A 19,872-nucleotide genomic window follows, 5' to 3' on the forward strand; every position below is an offset into this window, starting at 1 on the left:
GACTTCTCCCTGAAACTATTCTTCTGGTGGAGCCAGGGAATTACCCTAGCAACAATGAGCACAATGAACACAAGGTTTGATTATCTGCCCTGTCAGTCTCTTGCACGCAACAGAACCTATAAACAAAAACACAGGTAGACTTGTCCTTCTATATAACTTAGTATAACCACTTAAATGGAATGCTAAGTGAATAGCAACAACAAAAGGATGATACAGCACTCCGACCTCAAGCCTGTCCTTCCATTTCCCACAGATCCCAACTCTACAAACTGGCCTGCTTTCAGATGAACTTCCTGTTAGGGGCACTCTGATGGGCCTTTACTAGATAGTTTTACTGAAGTATTGGGTAGAGCTTACAGGAAAAGCAGGTGGACAGGCAGAGTGGCCTTTTACTCACTCCCAGAGGGGCTGTGGGCAAGCTGCTGGACTTCAGTGAATTTGTTTCCTCATCTGTAAAATGCCAATGTTGACAATACCTTTTTCAAGGGGAGTTAAGTGAGTTAACACATATTAAGCTTTTTAGAATAATGCCTGGAACATGGCAGGCACTGTGTCTGTATTTGCTGTTACAGCACAGAAGGTCTGCCAACTTCAACATGGCTTATGGTTTTTCAACTTTACAATGGTGTGAAAGTGGTATGCATTCAGTAGAAAATATACTTCGAGCTTGAAATGTGATCTTTTCTCAGGCTAATGGTACCTTTTATTTACAAGGGTAAATAACCAATATACTTAATATACTGGGTACAATTCTGTACCCAGACAACCATTCTGTCTTCTGCTTTCAAGAGCATATTCAATAGTGCATGAAATATTCAACACTTTATTCTAAAACAGGCTTTGTGTCAGATGATTTTGCCCAACTGTAGGCTAGTGAATGTGTCCCAGGGAGGTTTAAGGTATGCTAGGCAAAACTATGATGTTTGGTAGGTTAGATGTATAGAATGCATTTTTGACTTATGTTATTTCTGACTCATGATGGGTTATCAGAATGTAACCCCACAGTAAATCAAGGAAGACCTGTTAATAGATTTCCCCTTTTTTCAATAACCCAGAACTTCTAATTAAGATCACTTGACAGAGTCCCAGAACACTGAAAATTCTTGAGAACTAATCCTGCAACATAAGAATATTCATTTAAGCAATTACCAACTGGTAGCAAATTTCTAGGGCAGGAAGCTAACTCCCTTTTAGAGATAAAAATTTCAGAACATTACCACTGAACCTTAAGATGAATTTATAAAACAATATTTATATTGTTTGTATTCCCCTGAATTCAGATGTTGACATCCTAAACCCCAAAGATGATATATTAGGAGATGAGGCCTTTGAGCAGTTTTCAAGTCATAAAGGTGGAGCCTTCATGAATGGGATTAGTGTTCTCATAAAACAGACCCCACAAAGACCCTTCCACCATGTGAGAAACAGCAAGAAGGCACTGGCTACAAACCAGGAAGAGAACTTGTAGAATTCACAGTGCCAATGCCTTGATCTTGGACTTTCCAGCCTCCAGAACTGTGGGAAATAAACTTCTATGGTTTGTAAATTAAAACAAAAAGAATAGTTATAGTCTTATAATTATTATAAAAGAAATAGCTGGATCTAAATGGTGTTTCTGGCAGATGGAACAAGTTAAGTTTACCCATTCAGACGGCTGAAGCATTTTACCAGTATTTCTAGAAATGTACTTTTAAGATTTTTAAGATTTTAATAGATAATCTTATGGAGGCTGTGAACAAAATCTAGGGCAAGGGAGCTTATGGAAATACCAAATAGCAATTTATTTATTTTTTATAAAATCTCTCTCTCTTTTTTCTAGTCCCATGTTTGCTTTAGTCAACATTTATCTCTTTGGATGCTTACACTTTAAAGATATGGTAAGGTCAATATTTCCAAGGGACTGAGAAAGAATTGTAGGTTATATCTAAGAAGGAACTCAGGGGCATATTTTCCTATTAACAGAAATTTAGGATTAGTACTAGAATGTTTTTCTTTTCTTTGATGGTAGGATAATATAGCTCAATAATTTTTATTTTGTAGTGCCAGCCCCAAATATGGGAGGGTCTGGACCTGATGGGGTCTGCTTACAGAGTGAGGGACAATCTATCAAGCCTTTCTGTACATTTTCTGGATCTTTGTCAAAGCTATTTCCTGGCTATCAATATTTACATAAGTTTTACACCTACTTGAGTACCATTTGCAGTTTTTGAAGTTTTTCGCTGATATTCCCCTTCTAATCTTGTTAAGGAAGTGTTTTAGTTTTTCTCACACTAGCCAAGGTATTCTATATATACTTCTCTTTTTTCTTTCTTTCTTTCTCTCTCTCTCTCTCTCTTTCTTCAGTCTGAAAGATTGCTGTTCAGTCACTCAGTTGTGTCCAACTCTTTGTGACCCCATGGACTGGCGCACACCAGGCTTCCCTGTCCTTCACTATCTCCCAGAGCTTGCTCAAATTCACATCCATTGAGTTGATGATGCCATCCAACCCTCTTATTCTCTGTCACCCTCTTCTCCTCTTGCCCTCAATCTTTCCCAGCATCAGGGGCTTTTCCAGTGAGCCCACACTTTGCATCAAGTGGCCAAATTATTGAAACTTCAGCTTCAGAATCAGTCCTTCCAATGAATATTCAGGGTTGATTTCCTTTAGGATCAACTGGTTTGATCTCCTTGCAGTCCAAGGGACTCTCAAGAATCTTCTCCAGCACAACAGTTTGAAAGCATCAATTCTTTGGCGCTCAGCCTTCAGACTGATGATCCAACTCTCACATCCATACATGACTACTGGAAAAAACATAGCTTTCACTGGATGGACCTTTGCTGGCAAAGTAATGTCTCTGCTTTTTGAATTTGCTGTCTAGGTTTATCATAGCTTTTTTTCCAAGGAACAAGCGTCTTTTAATTTCATGACTGCACTCACCATCCGCAGTAATTTTGGAGCTTGAGAAATAAAGTCTGTCGCTGTTTCCATTTTTTTCCCTGTCTACTTGCCATGAAGTGATGGGACCAGATGCCATGATCTTAGTTTTCTGAATGTTGAGTTTTAAGCCAGCTTTTCACTCTCCTCTTTCACCTTCATCAAGAGGCTCTTTAGTTACTCTTCACTTTCTGCCATAAGGGTGGTGTCATCTGCATATCTGAGGTTATTGATATTTCTCCCAGCAATCTTGATTCCAGCTTGTGCTTCATCCAGTCCAGAAGTTCACATGGTGTACTCTGCATAGAAGGCTTCCCAGGTGGCACTAGTGGTAAAGAACCTGCCTGCCAATGCAGGAAACATAAGAGACACAGGTTTGATCCCTGGGTTGGGAAGATTCCCTAGAGGAAGGCATGGCAACCCACTTCAGGATTCTTGCCTGAAGAATCCCCATGGATAGGGGAGTCTGGTGGGCTACAGTCCATAGGGTCGCAAAGAGCTGGTCACGAGTGAAGTGACTTAGCATGCAGACACACATGCACTCTGTGTAGAAGTGAAATAAGCAGTGTGACAATATACAGCCTTGATGTACTCCTTTTCCAATTTTGCAACAGTCCAGATTAGAGCTCTTTGAAAAATCCTTTTATCAGTCTTCCCTGGTAGCTCAGTGGTAAAGAATCCACCTGCCAATGCAGTATACACAGGTTCAATCCCTGATATAGAATGGTCCCACATGCCCAAGAGCAACCAAGTCTGTTCATGACAATGCCTGAGCCTGTTGTCTCGAGGCTGGGACCTGCAATACTGAGCCCATAAATCCCAACTATTGAAGCCCATGTGCCCTTGAGCCTGTGGTCCACAACAAGAGAAGCCACTACAATGAGAAGCCCACACACTAGAGAGTAGCACCCTCTCTTCACAACTAGAGAAAAGCTCGTGCAGTAATGAAGACCCAGGACAGCCAAAAATAAAATAACTTAGTTGTAAAAAGTCCTTTTAGGCACTTCCCTAGTGGTCCATTAGTTAAGAATCCTCCTGCCAATGCAGGGGACATCGGTTTGATCCCTGATTGGGAAAATTCCACATGCTGAGGGGCAACTAAGCCTTTGCACCACAACTACTGAAGCCAGGGGGCCTGGAGCCCATGTTTGGTAACGGGAGAAGCCACTGCAATGAGATGCTCACCCCCTACAACTAGAGAGTAGCTCCTGCTCGCAGAAACTAGAGAAAGCCCACATGGAGCAACAAAGACCCAGTTGAGCCATAAATAAATAAATGAAAAATAAATAAAATTTTAAAAATCCTTTTAGGTGTAAAACTCTAAATCTTCAGTATACGTATTTCAGTTCTGACTTCAAACCAGAGTCTTTTTATGAGTTAAAACCAATATTAGTGGGAATGCAAACTAGTACAGCCACTGTGGAGAATAGTGTGGAGATTCCTTAAAAAACTGGAAATAGAACTGCCATACGACCCAGCAATCCCACTGCTAGGCATACACACCGAGGAAACCAGAATTGAAAGAGACATGTGTACCCCAATGTTCATCACAGCACTGTTTACAATAGCCAGAACATGGAAGCAACCTAGATGTTCATCGGCAGTCACATAGATAAGAAAGTTGTGGTACATATACACAATGGAATATTACTCAGCCATTAAAAAGAATACATTTGAATCAGTTCTAATGAGGTGGATGAAACTGGAGCCTATTATACAGAGTGAAGTAAGTCAGAAAGAAAAACACCAACACAGTATACTAACACATGTATATGAAATTTAGAAAGATAGTAACGATAACCTTATATAGGAGACAGCAAAAGAGACACAGATGTAAAGAACAGTCTTTTGGACTCTGTGGGAGAAGGTGAGGGTGGGATGATTTGAGAAGGTAACATTGAAACGTGTATATTATCATATGTGAAGTGGATTGCCGGTGCAGGTTTGATGCATGAGACAGGGTGCTCAGGGCTGGTGCACTGGGATGACCCTGGGGGCTGGGATGGGGAGGGAGGTGGGAGGGGGGTCTGGATGGGGAACACACGTGCGCCTGTGGCTTATTCATGTTGATGTTTGGCAAAAACCACTACAATATTGTAAAGTAATTAGCCTCCAATTAAAATAAATAAATTAAAAAAGAAAAATAAAACCAATATTAGGGCTTACCCACGGACACGAGAGGTGTCCCCTAAGAGATGTAGCCCTCTCAAGATGCACAGCCTCTCCATAGAAAGCCTAAGAAAGCAAAGACCTTCTATGTCACAAGTGGCAAAGAAACCTCTATCTCCCGCCAAGTGACACCTTAAATCACTGGCCTCCTAACCTGTGTTACCAGAAGATGATACTATAAGAGAGTTTTCCCCTCAAAACCAGGCAACAAAAGTAGAGGCCATTATGGCCTCTTATGGACTTGGATACTTTGTTCAAACTCCCCTGAAAGCTGGCATGGTTAGACAAAGAGAATATTGCCTGTCACTTCATGTCGTAGGCTCCTAGCTGGCTGGCTAGCTGCTGACGCAAGCCTGACAGACAACCTGCACCCCTCAGTGGCAGGATCCAGAGGGGATATTCTCACTGGTGACAAAGCCAAGTTCTTAATACATAAAACAAATGGAGATTCTCATCTTATGGTTTTTCATTCTTCTGACAAATGACAGCGACAAAGGAAAGCATGACTCCTTCAGGGAGGCTAAGAATCAATAACCGTAGGTGTTGATTACCAAAACCAAATTCACAAGAGTCACAATTCAAGATCTACTTTCACAAATGTTTTTCTTCTGCTAGTGTGAATTCACAAAGGTAGGGACAAGGAAAAATTGTTATCTTCCTCTCTTGACTGTGCACTACAGACAGAGAGCTGGGAGACTGACATGGTAAAAATACTTAGGTCTGTTGTCAGTTATCCCATATCTCACCTGCAGTCTCCAAGGAGAGTGGAGTGTTCCAACCTTTCACTGTCTCATCCTCTTCACTAGAAACTGTACAGGAGGAAACATTTGTTTCATTTTACCTTATTAAGTTTTTGGCTGGAGTTCTGTACTAAAGATTAACAAGAGAAAAGTAAACAAGTATATTAACATGTACATCTCTTATATACTTATGAGAAATGTTAGCAGGAGTAACTTAAAAACATGGCTAGAACTTGGACTTACAGATTATCTTGATCAAAGAACAATATACTTTTAGAGTAGCAACAAGACAGGGGAAAAGAATGCTAGGCTTCAAGGTTGGCAAATTGTGGAACGATAAATACATTAGAAACTGATGGAAGATACTAGCTACTCAGTAAAGGTTATTTTGTTGAGTCCTCTGGTGCTGTCTTAGGGCTGATAAGTGTCAATAATCACCAAGGTTGTTGGTGATTAATATCTACACAAATTTATGTTTTGCTTTCAGGAAAACAGGAGGAGGGCAGAGAATTTTTCTTGGATCTGTTTCTTCTCAATTGCCTTCAGCTCAAAATAATCCTTGTGCTAAAGGGGAAGATTTTTGGGTGGCGTATTCTGTTACCCTTCTGCAGGTTTTACTGTTAAGCTCTTTTGCATTATATGTTCTAACATGGAAATGTGAAATAAGGCATTGTTAGAAAGGAGTTAGAATATTGTTCACATGAGCTTACTTATTATAGTAAAACACTGATTCATAAATTAAGAATTTATAATAGACACCAAAAAAGTCAGTAGAGGAATCTGGTTGAACAACATGGTGTGGTGCTACATTACCTGTCAGAACACCAGGCAGTGTGTCATATTGTTTTGCGGAAAATGTATATAAAACAATTTTAAGGAAAAAGATGAAGACAATACAGTGAAAGGATATAAAACAACACCATGCAAATGAATGTTAATCAAGATGGGAACTCATTTTCAGTTGTGTAAAGTGTTCATGCAGGGTTTTCTTTTTCTTTATCGTTGCTCAAATTCATAATGAAATAAGAGAAAGTTTCTCTTTTGGCAATAGTGCTAATCCCAGTTCTTCTTGAGCAATATCTTTCATTATTTTCTTGCAATTAACTCTCAGGACATCAAAATACCCCTCTGCAAACATACAGAACAAAACTTTTAGTGTCAGTGAAGCAATAAAAAGTCCCTGCTTTCCACATGTCTCCAAGGGTGGAGCCCCCAAACTGATCAGAGAAGAGGGAAGTGAAGAGATGTTAAATACCAAGTCCAGCTCACCTTGGTCAGCCTGGAGGTCTGGCTTCTCAGTCAACATGAAGGCTGTCCCTATTCTGGGGCTTCTCCTCCTTTCTGCCACTGTCCAGGGCAAGGTCTTTGAGAGATGTGAGCTTGCCAGAACTCTGAGAAGATTTGGACTCGATGGCTATAAGGGAGTCAGCCTGGCAAATTGTAAGTTAACTCTTCTTCATCCTTTCAAACAGTTAGCCAGGTGTGGAACAGACACTAACAGAGGAAGAAGAAAGAGACTTTGAGTGAATGGGCTTTTTTATTTCTTGGCAGGTTTGTACATTTACAATGGTTAAAAACATCAAAGGTTCCTTTAGAATCAGATGTACCAGGTGAAGGAATGAGGCATGGGAGGGTCAAATTCTATACCATTCTAAGCATGTCAAATCCCCATATTCTCCTCTAGTGCCACTAAATTTGCTAGCTGGCACATGAAGGCTGACTCTAAGATATATTTCGAACCTGGAATATGTCTGTCAAGCCCTTGGTGTTTGACCCTACTCATTTCCAGTTTGGAACTTGTGTTCTGCAAGCCTGAGGAGGCAGTGTTTTTTTCATTTTTATCCCCCTACCATGATGTTGAGCTTTTAACAGCAAAGTTTTTTTAAAACTTACATTGAACTCTTAAAACAGGGACAGTAAGAACCTATCTTCCCTCAATCAATATCTACATAAGGATCCTTGAAATGCAGCATGAAAATATATCTTATTACTCTGACTGTCCATTAATTAATTTTCATTTTCTTCCACAGAATTAAAGATGTGCCTTAAGGAAATGTGGCCATGTACTTTAGTCCATAGTTGTCAATGTCATCACTGTATTTTTCAGATTGAATTCAGATATTTCCCCTCCATGTGTATTTTTGAATGAATGAGCAACTGGCTGACTGGCTGGTTTGATGACATAGTCTTTCCTATTCTATGACTCTTGTAGGATTCTATTTTGATACCCAAATTCACCTTTAGGTATCATAAGAAATTTTCTTTCTCCTAGAAAAACCTTACTTTTCCTAATAAAAGTATTTTTCCATTAGCATATACATCTGCTGCTAATGACCAAATACACTCAACAACTGTGTTGCTTTTTCCATTCTAGGCTCAATCTTACCTGAGGTATGGAAGCAGGGGAAGGGTAATAGTAATAGAAGACATAGCTATTTTAATACTTTTGCAATATGTTATCTTATTTCATTTGTATTTTCAAATGATTTGCTAGCAAAAGAATTCTCTTAAGCGCCCTTAACAACAAGTGTTAAAATATTTACAAGTAAAATATACCTTTATGCTTCTAAAATAAGTCATTTGTAAAATAGAATTGTGCTATGAAATATAAGTCATACGATGTTGCTGTTTATTACTAAAAATACATTTTTTTTTCCAGGGATGTGTTTGACCTATGGGGAAAGCCGTTATAACACACGAGTTACAAACTACAATCCTGGAAGCAAAAGCACTGATTATGGGATATTTCAGGTCAACAGCAAATGGTGGTGTAATGATGGCAAAACCCCAAATGCAGTTAACGGCTGTGGTGTATCCTGTAGTGGTAAGACAAGATGATGTTGAGGGATGGCACAGACCCCTTCTGGTTATATCTACAAGAATAGAGATTCAATACAAATGAAAAGGTCTTGAAGAGTTCATGAGGGACCTAGAAAAACCCCATTTTAACTTCCAGAAATGCTTTATTATCTACCTCATAAGTCCTTAAGTAAGAAATTACACAGCTGGTATCATAAAAGTTCTCTGTTTGCTAACATACAAAAATTTTCGGAATGATCTATCACTTTATTATAATTGGACTTGTTGATGCTTTGTAAAGAACAATGCCATTCCTCCTACTTATCTTGTTTGGGAAAGGTTTAGGGATAATCAGGTTGTGTGTGTGTGTGTGTGTGTGTGTGTGTGTGTGTGTTTTAAATATACACTCCTTTATTGGAATATGAAAGAATTAGTAGTTAACCAAAGAGGAGGAATATGTGTGGTCTTTTTAAAAAGCTTTTACTTTTGATTATGAAATATTTAAATATGTGAACAATTTGAAACATTAGTATATCGACATAAATATGTACTTTAACAGTATAATATGTGCTTTAGCAATTTTTAACATTTTGTCATGTTTACTTCTTTTATGTATATATTATCCAGTTGGTGGTTTTTTGCTGAATGTTTTTAAAGTGAATTAGAAACATTATTACATTCCATTTCTAAATTTTTTACTGTGCATCTCTAAAAAATACACTTCATATTTAATCACTGTCATTCTAACAATTTCATATATGATTTGTTTTATCGGAATGAAATAAATATTCTATTGAGTTCCTTTTCAAATTGAGATAACATATGCAATATTTAGGGCTTGCCAGGTGGGGCTAGTAGTAAAGAACCTGCCTGCCAACACAGGAGACGTAAGAGATGCGGGTTTGATCCCTGCGTTGGGAAGATCCTCTGGAGGAGGGCATGGCAATCCACTCCAGTATTCTTGCCTGGAGAATCCCCACAGACAGAGGAGCCTGAGGGGCTACAGTCCATGGGATCTCACAGAGTCGGACACGACTGAAGCTACTTAGCAAATATGCATGCACATACAGTACTTATTGCATAAAATATTGAGAAGTATTGCAAATTTGATATTGTTTAATTTTTAATATTAAAATTCCTAATAAAGAAGATTAGTTTCTGGATATTCTTTTGTATTAATTGTTAGGGTTTAAAAATTATTTTTTATTATATAATAATCTGGTCATTAAATAAAAATTCTTACTACCCAGAGATTTATGACCACTGGTAACTTTTGGTATCCACATCTTCTTTCAGAATATATGTCACTCATGTACATGAATGTAAAGCTGTATTATGCACATTTGTACCCACAAACATGTAAGCAATGTGCTTCAACAAAAATGAAACTGAACTATATTTACCAGCTTACAATTTGCTCTTTATTGTACAAAATCATTTTTTTCAACAAATATTAATCTTTATTATTTTTTCTGGATGAATATAAATATAAATATTCTAAAATTTATCAATCCAACTCTTGTATTAACACATACATCTTGGGTGCATAGCTTATTATTTTTTTTTGGAATAAGTTTCCACTAGTAGAGTTGCTGAGCAAAAACCTGCTAGACCAGGTTCTGCTCATTTGTTTTTGTTTTGTTTTCACAGTGTCCAGTGAAAAGAGAACCTTGTATCATATTTGTTAATAGTTCCAGAGCTTCCAATGACTTTGGCAAATGAGAAACAAAATGCTTTATTTCATGCCAAATGAGATGGAATGGAGAGAGTTTCTCCCAATATTCACAGATAAAGGGACTCTTGAGAAATAATTATAGTTTTTCTTTCCTCAGCCTAAGAGAATAAAGCTGACTGAACCTAAAATTTGCATGAAATTTCTGTGAACATTGTCCTCATTTCTCACCACCTCTTTTTCAGCTTTGCTGAAAGATGACATCACTCAAGCTGTAGCATGTGCAAAGAAGATGGTCAGTAGGCAAGGCATTACAGCATGGTATGTTATTTTTTTGTTTTTGTTTTCCATACAGTGTTGTTGAGATATAATTGACACATAGCACTTTGTAAGTTTAAGATGTACAGCATAATGACTTATGTACATCACAAAATGATTGTCACAGTAAGTTTAGTGAACATCCGTGATCTCAATGGATAAAAAACATTAGATAGATAAAAAACAGAAGAAAAAATTTTGTGTGTGTGATGAAAAGCTTAGGATTTACACTCTAATCTATTTTCATATATAAGATATAGCAGTGTTAATTATATTATCATGTTGTACATTATATCCCTAGTGTTTGTTTATCTTATACCTGGAAGTTTGTAGTACTTTCCACTGTTTTCATCCAATTCCCCACCCCTCACCCCACCCAAAACACCCACCTCTGGTAACCACAAATCTCACCTCTTTTTCTGTGAGCTGGTTTGTTTGTGTTTGAAATATAATGGACCTGCAACACTATGTAAATTCCTTTTACAGAGCAAGGTATGCGTTAGGCATGAAAAGGGAGACCTGGGGTCTTCCCTAGTAGTTAAGATTCTGTGCTTTCAATTCAGGAGGTGGGGGTCTGGTACCTGGTTGGGAAACTAAGACACCAGAGGCCATGTGGTGCAGCCAAAAAAAAAAGGGTGGGGGTGAGTTTTACCCTACTGTTTTACAGTAGTTTTATCCTACTGTTATGAGAGGAGTGAGGGAATGTTCTCAAAGGCCAAGGTATGCTACTGAAAACTGAAAATCTAAAAAATTAGATTTATGCTAAACAGTGTATTACATAGAAATAATCTACTTTAACTGATTCAGAATCTAATTCTTTTACTCCTCAATTTGTTTTAAGGGCTTTAGAGTTTTTAAGTTTCTACACACTCTTACCAATTCTTTGTTATATCTTGAAATTATTTTTGAAAGTAAGTAAATATGGAACACACTTTGCAGTTGTGTTGTGGACTACACAAGACTCAATATTTGTGTTCAGCATTCTGTGCTCTAGTGAAGGCTTGGAAGAGTTGTGAAGTCCTTGGTATACATGTCTCCAGTTAATAAATAGCAATACTTGGATCAGTCAGTAGCCTGTATTTCATGTATTGATAAACAATTTTGTTCTCCCAAAGGATCTGAAATATGTATAACACAATGAAGATATGTTTTAACCTTATTGCCATGTGTTTCATCTTTCTCTACAGGGTGGCGTGGAAAAACAAGTGTCGAAACCGAGATCTCACGAGTTATGTTCAGGGTTGCAAACTGTAACTCTGAAGTTTTCTTTCTTCAGCTCATTTGTCTCCTTTTCATATTAAGGAAATAATAGTTAAGTAAAAGGTTATACTACCACTCTTTCAAACAAGTAATGCTTTTACAGAAGCAGGAGCATGTGGTCTTTCTTCTAAGAGGCTTGATGTTTACCTCATGTGTTCATTGTTTGATATTACTACAACATTTTTCAAGGTTCTTAACAGAACTAATGCTGGTGAATATTTGTCTAAAATCTTAATCATCAAATGTATCTCTAGTACATTAAGTTCTCACTCAAAGAAATAACCCAGACTTAATTTTGAAAGATACAAGTACTCCCCAATATTCAATGCAAATATTACAAAAGAATATCTTTAAGCTAATTGATCTCGGGCAAAGTCCCACTATGTAGGCATGTGACTTTTCATCTGTCCATTCAAAAGGAGATGAATGTCAAATGGCTAAATATGAAAACAGCTCGAATTAAGAATTTTGTTTTCATACAGTGTGGTCTTTGGTTTAAATATTTTTGTAGAAATGTTGCATTTACACAGCATAAATTCACAATTTATACATCAACCTATTTTAGCCTTTGTAAAGAACTCATACATGCATCTTGCTGATTCTGGAACACAAAGAAGGATTAGGTGAGCTGATGCTTTTCCTTAATTTTATTAACTTAGATTCACACTTTATGACAAATTCAGAGGTAGATGAGTTTGCAAGCATTGAATTAATTGCTGTTAAATTGATGTGAAATTATGCAGGCTGTAAAAAAATACAAACATTTTCATTAAAAGCTTTGCAATTCATACCTTGTCTTTCTTTGTTAAGAGCCATGTAATGTCTCTGAAGAAATACATATGTATATATTTGGGGAAAAAAATGATCTGACACTTAGTATTTCCTACTTCTTCACCTGTAATGAAACAGCTGGATGTTGCCACGAGAAATCCATAAGCATGCTGACAGATCTCACTTAATATTTTAAATTTTAATTTTTTTTGGTGGTGCCACACAGCTTCTGGGACCTTAGTTCCCCAACCAGGGCTTGAATTTGCACCCTAAACAGTGAAAGCACAGAGTCCTAATCATGGGGCCACCAAGGAATTCCCCTCACCTTAAATTCATAAACATAAATCTCAAATGGGCACTCAAATCTGCTTGGTCATCATAGTCACTTCTCTGCAGATCTTCTGTATTGGTGTCCCCACTCTCTAAAATGACTGTCACTATTTGCTTTTCCTCTCATTTCAAAATCCTAGCATACACGCCCAACTACTGGGCTTCAACACACTCTGCTCTCAGTAGATGACCTGGCTTCATGTTACACTGACAGAACAGAAGCAACTTCATAGAAAATTCTCCTTTTATCCACACCATAACAGAACTCATATCTTTCCCTGGGCCCATCCCTGCTTCGTTCCCATTTATCACTGGGATGAAGGGCCTCTGCTCCCAGTGGCAGTGTCTCAATATGCAGTCTTCATCACAGCCCTCTCCCTACTCCAGTTTAGGCTGAGGGTTTCCTGCATCCCGAGTTTCTCCCTCTTTGCTGGATCATCTCCATCACTGTACAAACTGCCCTGGTAACCTTGGTTCTTACAAAGAACTCTCCATGAGCTCTACATAACCCTCTAACTACAACATTTTTGACTTTCTTTAACAGCAACACTTGTGGGATGAGATATCCATATTCACCCACTCCACATCCTCACCTCCATTTCTCTTTATGACTCTTCTCAATCTGACTGCTGTCCTCACTCAGCTGAAAACAGCTCTAACATGACTCCTTCCAGGATGACTTGGGGCCAGTTCTAGTGATCACCTGATTTCTGTTCATCCTACTTGATCTCTCAGCAGCATTTGACAGAATGACCCACTTCCTATCTTTGAAAGCTTTTTCTTCCTCAGCTTCTCCTCCTTTATATCTTGCCTCATTGATGCTTCCTTCACAGCCATTCTGGCTGTTTCTCTGCTGACTGATATTTAAGAGTCCGAGCGCCCTAGGGCTCAAGCCTGTAATCATTTGCTAGACATACTTTATTTATTCATTTATTTGTCTCTTCTAGCTGAAGTATAACATTAAAAATGAGTTTTTCCAACTTTTTGAAGACACTGAAATAATGTCAATTTTCCCCCAAATCTGCAAGTACAGTACAGTCTTTTATGTTTTCTGAACACTTTGAGAATACACTGCCAAAATGGTGCCCAGTGGCTCTGATCCTTCAGTGTGTAACTCTTCAAAACATCATCCAAATCAGGAGGAGAACACTGACAAATTAGGACCACTTAATCATCAGATGCTATGCAATTTCATCAATTGTCCTAAAAGATTTTCTTAATTAAAAGAATGAAGTGTTTTGTTTGGTTGTTATGTTTCTCAGTTTCCTTCAGTCTAGATCCCTTTTTCATCTTTTCCATGACTTTTATGACTTTAACTCTTTTGAAGACCTCAACCACCTATGGTGTAAAACGGCGTACGGCTTTTCTGATATTCTCTGGAGTAGATTAGGTTATGCACCTTTGGCAGGGCTACCATAGAAATGATTTTGTGCTCTTCTCATTGCATCCTTTCAGGTAACATGCAGTTTTGTAATGTTCTATTACTGATGATGTACACATTGATCATTTGATTAAGGTGATGTCTGCAAGTCATCTTCACTGTGAAGTATTTGGGAGACAGTGAGGTACTTTGAGAAATTTTCTTCCTCATCAAAATTTCAATTTTTATATTCACTTATTATATCAGTATGGCTCAATGGTAAAGAATTCTCATGCTAATACAGGAGACACATGAGACATAGGTTCAATCTCTGGGTCAAGATGATCCCCTGGTAAAGGGAATGGCTACACACTCCAGTATTCCTGCGTGTATAATCCCACGGACAGAGGAGCCTGGAGGGCTACAGTCCATGGGATCACAAAGAGCAGGACACGACTAAGTGTATAGGCAGGCATGCATACTTTATATCAGGATGGACGCCTGGCTTCCTACTTTATTCCAATTATAATGAGTAATAATCCATTCAGTTCAGTTCAGTTCAGTCATTCATTCATGTCCGACTCTTTGCTACCCCATGGACTGCAGCACACCAGGCCTCCCTGTCCATCACCAACTCCCGGAGTCTACCCAAACTCATGTCCACTGAGTCGGTGATGCCATCCAACCATCTCATCCTCTGCTGTCCCCTTTCCCACCTGCCCTCAATCTTTCCCAGCATCAGAGTCTTTTCAAATGAGTCAGCTCTTCACATCAGGTGGCCAAAGTATTGGAGTTTCAGCTTCAGCATCAGTCCTTCCAATGAACACGCAGGACTGATCTCTTTTAGGATGGATTGATTGGATCTTCTTGCAGTCCAAGGGACTCTCAAGAGTCTTCCCCAACACCACAGTACAAAAGCATCAATTCGTCAGTGCTCAGCTTTCTTTACAGTCCAACTCTCACATCCATACATGACCACTGGAAAAACCATAGCCTTGACTAGATGGACCTTTGTTGGCAAAGTAATATCTCTGCTTTTAAATATGCTGTCTAGGTTGGTCATAACTTTCCTTCCAAAGAGTAAGCATCTTTTAATTTCATGGCTGCAGTCACCATTGGCAGTGATTTTGGAGCCCAGAAAAATAAAGTCAGCCACTGTTTCCACAGTTTCCCCATCTATTTGCCATGAAGGGATGGGACCGGATGCCTAAAGCATCACTACGAACAAAGCTAGTGGAGGTGATGGAACTCCAGTTGAGCTATTTCAAATCCTGAAAGATGATGCTGTGAAAGTGCTGCACTCGATATGCCAGCAAATCTGGAAAACTCAGCAGTAATCACAGGATTGGAAAAGGTCAGTTTTCGTTCCAGTCCCAAAGAAAGGCAATGCCAAAGAATGCTCAAACTACCACACAATTGCACTCATCTCACATGCTAGTAAAGTAATGCTCAAAATTCTCCAAGCCAGGCTTCAGCAATACACGAACCATGAACTTCCAGATGTTCAAGCTGGTTTTAGAAAAGGCAGAGGAACCAAAGATCAAATTGCCAACATCCACTGGATCATCGCAAAAGCAAGAGAGTTCCAGAAAAACATCTATTTCTGCTTTATTGACTATGCCAAAGCCTTTGACTTTGTGGATCACAATAAACTGTGGAAAATTCTGAAAGAGATGGGAATACCAGACCATCTGACCTGTCTCTTGAGAAACCTGTATGCAGGTCAGGAAGCAGCAGTTAGAACTGGACATGGAACAACAGACTGGTTCCAAATAGGAAAAGGAGTACGTCAAGGCTGTATATTGTCACCCTGCTTATTTAACTTATATGCAGAGTACATCATGAGAAACGCTGGGCTGGAAGAAACACAAGCTGGAATCAAGATTGCCGGGAGAAATATCAATAACCTCAGATATGCTGATGACACCACCCTTATGGCAGAAAGTGAAGAAGAACTAAAGAGCCTCTTGATGAAAATGAAAGAGGAGAGTGAAAAAGTTGGCTTAAAGCTCAACGTTCAGAAAACTAAGATCATGGCATCTGGTCCCATCACTTCACGGGAAATAGATGGTGAAACAGTGGAAACAGTGTCAGACTTTATTTTTGGGGGCTCCAAAATCACTGCTGATGGTGATTGCTGCAATGAAATTAAAAGACGCTTACTCCTTGGAAGAAAGGTTATGGCCAACCTCGATAGCATATTTAAAAGCAGAGACATTACTTTGCCAACAAAAGTCCATCTAGTCAAGGCTATGGTTTTTCCAGTGGTCATGTATGGATGTGAGAGTTGGACAGTGAAGAAAGCTGAGCACCACAGAATTGATGCTTTTGAACTGTGGTGTTGGAGAAGACTTTTGAGAGTCCCTTGGACTGCAAGGAGATCCAATCAATCCATCCTAAAAGAGATCAATCCTGGGTGTTCATTGGAAGGACTTATGTTGAAGCTGAAACTCCAATACTTTGGCCACCTCATTAGAAGAGTTGATTCATTGGAAAAGACCCTAATGCTGGGTAGGATTGGGGGCAGGAGGAGAAGGGGACGACAGAGGATGAGATGGTTGGATGGCATCACTGACTCAATGAACATGGGTTTGGGTAGACTCCGGGAGTTGGTGATGGACAGAGAGGCCTGGCGTGCTGCAATTCATGGGGTCGCAAAGAGTCGGACATGGCTGAGCGACTGAACTGACTGAACTGAAGTGTACAAACCCTCCAACAAAGAAAAAGCCCATTCACTCAAAGTCCCTTGCTCATTATTCATCCTCTGTTAGTCCCACACCTGGTTAACTGTTTGGAAGGAGAAAGAAGAGTTAACTTACAGTTTGCCAGACTGACTCCCTCATAGCCATCCAGTCCAAGTTCCTTCAGAGTTCTGGCAAGCTCACATCTCTCAAAGACCTTGCCCTAGACAGTGACAGAAAGGAGGAGAAGCCCCAGAGTAATGAGAGTCTTCATGTTGTCTGAGAAGTCAAATGTCCAGACTGACCAGGGTGAGCCAGACTTGCTATTTAACATCTTTTCACTCCCCTCTTATCTCACTGATTTGGTGGCTCCACCCTCTGAAACACATGGAAAACAGAAACAGATTATTGGTCCACTGACTTAAAATTTTTCCTTCTTATGTTTGAAGAGAGATATTCTGATACCTTAAGAATTAGTCTGCAGAAAATAAGGAAGTGAGATTACTTAAAGACATTGCTCAGAAAGAACAGGGTTTAGCACTATTGCCAAAAGGGGAAATAACTTCTATTTTATTATTAAGTTGAGCAAGTATTCAGAAAAAAAAAAAACATGAATGAACATTTTTCTCAACTGAAAATGAGCTCCCATCTTTGATTAACATTCATTTACATTAAGTTGTTTTATATAACTTCAGTATGTTGTCTTCATTTTTTTCACTTACAATTATTTTATATGTACTTTCCCCAAAAAACATGACACACTGCCTACTGTTCTGATTGGTATATAGCACAGCACCATGTTGTTCAGCCAGATTCCTATACTCACTCTTTTGGTGTCTATTATAAATTCTTAATTTATAAATCAATGTCATAGTATGATAAATAAACCTCCAGTGAACAACATTCCTAACTCCATCTGATAATGCCTTACTTCACATTTCCATGTTAGCACATAGTGTCATTGTAAAGTGAAAAAACAGTATGGCAAAATCTATAGAAGAATAACAGAATATGCCATTCCAAAATCTTCCCCTTTGGCACAAGGATTATTTTGAGCTGAAGAAGCAGATCCTGGACAAGTTTTCTGCTCTCCCCCTATCATCCTGAAAGCAGAACATATGTTTGTACAGATATTAATCACCAAAACCCCAGATACTTACCAGCCCCAAGACACCACCAGAGGATTCTGCAAAACAACCATTTTGACTAGCTACTATCACCTATCAGTTTTTAATGTATTTATCATCCTAAAATTTGGCACCCTTGGAAGCCCAGTACTCTTTTCCTCTGTCTAGTTGCTCCTCTAAATATTTACTGTTCTTTGGTAAAGATGATCTGTTAAGTCCAAATTCTAGCCACTCTTTGATTTACTCATCCTGGCCTTTCTCATAAGTATACACGAAATGTACATGTTAATATACTTGTTTCCTTTTCTCTTGTTAAACTGTCTTTTGTTACACATGTTGTCTCCTGTACGGTTTCTAGTGATGAGGATGGGACAGTGAAAGGCCAGAACACTTTACTGTTCATGGAGACTATAGTTAAGATATGGTTTAATTGACAACAGACCAGTAGAAGGTAAGAATTCTTACCATGCCAGTCTCCTAGCTTTCTGTCCAGAGTGCACAGACAAAAAGGGAGGGTAACAATTTCTCCTTGTCCCTTCCTTTCCAAATGCACACTGGCAGGAGAAAAAAAAAATTTGAAAATAGATTTTTAATTGTGACTCTTGTGAATTTGGTTTTGGTAGTCAACACCTATGGTTATTGATTCTTAGCCTCCCAGAAAGAGTCATGTTTTCGTTTGTCTCTGCCATTTGTCATGAGCATGAAAAACCATAAGATGAGAATCTCCATTTGTTTTGTTTTATATCCTGAGAACTTGGCTTTGTAACCAGTGAGAATATTCCCTCTGGTTTCTGCCACTTTAGGGGTGCAGGTTGTCTGTCAGGCTTGCATCAACAGCTAGCCAGCCAGCTGGGAGCCTAAGACGTGAAGTGACAAGCAACATTCTCTTTATTCAACCATGTGAACACTCAGGGGAGTTTATTTTAATAAAGAGTCTCAGTTCATAAGGGGCCTCTATGAACAGGCTCTACCTTTGTTGCCTGATTTGTGAAGGGAAAACTCTCATCCCAGTATCACCTTTCTGGTATCAGAGCGGAGAAGATGAGTGACTTAAGGTGTCTCACTTTGTGAGAGATAGAGGTCTCATTGCTACCTGAGACATGGAAGGTGTTTGCTTCCTTAGGCTTTCTCTAGAGAGGCTCTGTGTCTTGAGAGGGCCACATTTCTTAGGGATGCCCCTTGTGTCCATGTGTGTGTTTAGTTGCTCAGTCGTGTTCAACTCTTCACAACTCCGTGGACTGTAGCCCACCTGGCTCCTCTGTCCATGGGGATTCTCCCGGCAAGAATACTGGAGTGGGTTGTCATGCCCTCCTCCAGGGGATCTTCCCAATCCAGGGATCAAACCCGGGTCTTCCCCATTGCTGGTGGATTCTTTACTGTCTGAGCCATGAGGGAAGCCCCAAAATATTAGAGTGAGTAGTCTATCCCTTCTCCAGGGGAACTTGCTGACCCAGGGATCAAACCAGGGTCTCCTGCATTGGAGGCAGATTCTTTACCAACTGAGCTACCCAGGAAGCCCCCTTGTGTCCATGAGTAAATCCTAATATTGGTTTTAAGCCATAAAAAGACTCACTGTTTTGGAGTCACAGTTGAAAGAGGTATATTGAAGATTTGAACTTCTACACTTTAAAAGGGTTTTTGAGAGAGCTTGCATTTTGAACAAAGGTCCTATTGGTACCTATGGGAAGATGAGATTGAAAAGAAAAAAAAAGAAGAAAGAAAAGATAGCTA

At 39.1% G+C, this 19,872-nt stretch overlaps 1 protein-coding gene across 4 annotated transcripts in view; it reads left to right on the plus strand.

The window, feature by feature from the left end:
- Positions 1 to 12,660, plus strand: part of LOC145545376 (lysozyme C, intestinal isozyme) — a 37,417-nt gene extending 24,757 nt beyond the window's left edge. For 3 of the 4 annotated variants that reach the window (XM_081589780.1, XM_081589783.1, XM_081589781.1), the window contains 3 exons: positions 8,483 to 8,647; positions 10,540 to 10,615; positions 11,800 to 12,660. In XM_081589780.1, the coding sequence (XP_081445906.1) occupies positions 8,483 to 8,647; positions 10,540 to 10,615; positions 11,800 to 11,866 (308 nt within the window). In that variant the 3' untranslated portion in view covers positions 11,867 to 12,660. Of the gene's footprint in view, positions 1 to 7,127; positions 7,264 to 8,482; positions 8,648 to 10,539; positions 10,616 to 11,799 lie in introns of those variants that run through there. The other variant, XM_081589782.1, reaches the window with a different exon arrangement.
- The last annotated feature ends 7,212 nt before the right edge of the window (positions 12,661 to 19,872 follow it).

The sequence above is a fragment of the Giraffa tippelskirchi genome, chromosome 4 (assembly GCF_054371585.1).
Source record: "Giraffa tippelskirchi isolate mGirTip1 chromosome 4, T2T-mGirTip1v1.2.pri, whole genome shotgun sequence".
Lineage (NCBI taxonomy): Eukaryota > Metazoa > Chordata > Mammalia > Artiodactyla > Giraffidae > Giraffa > Giraffa tippelskirchi.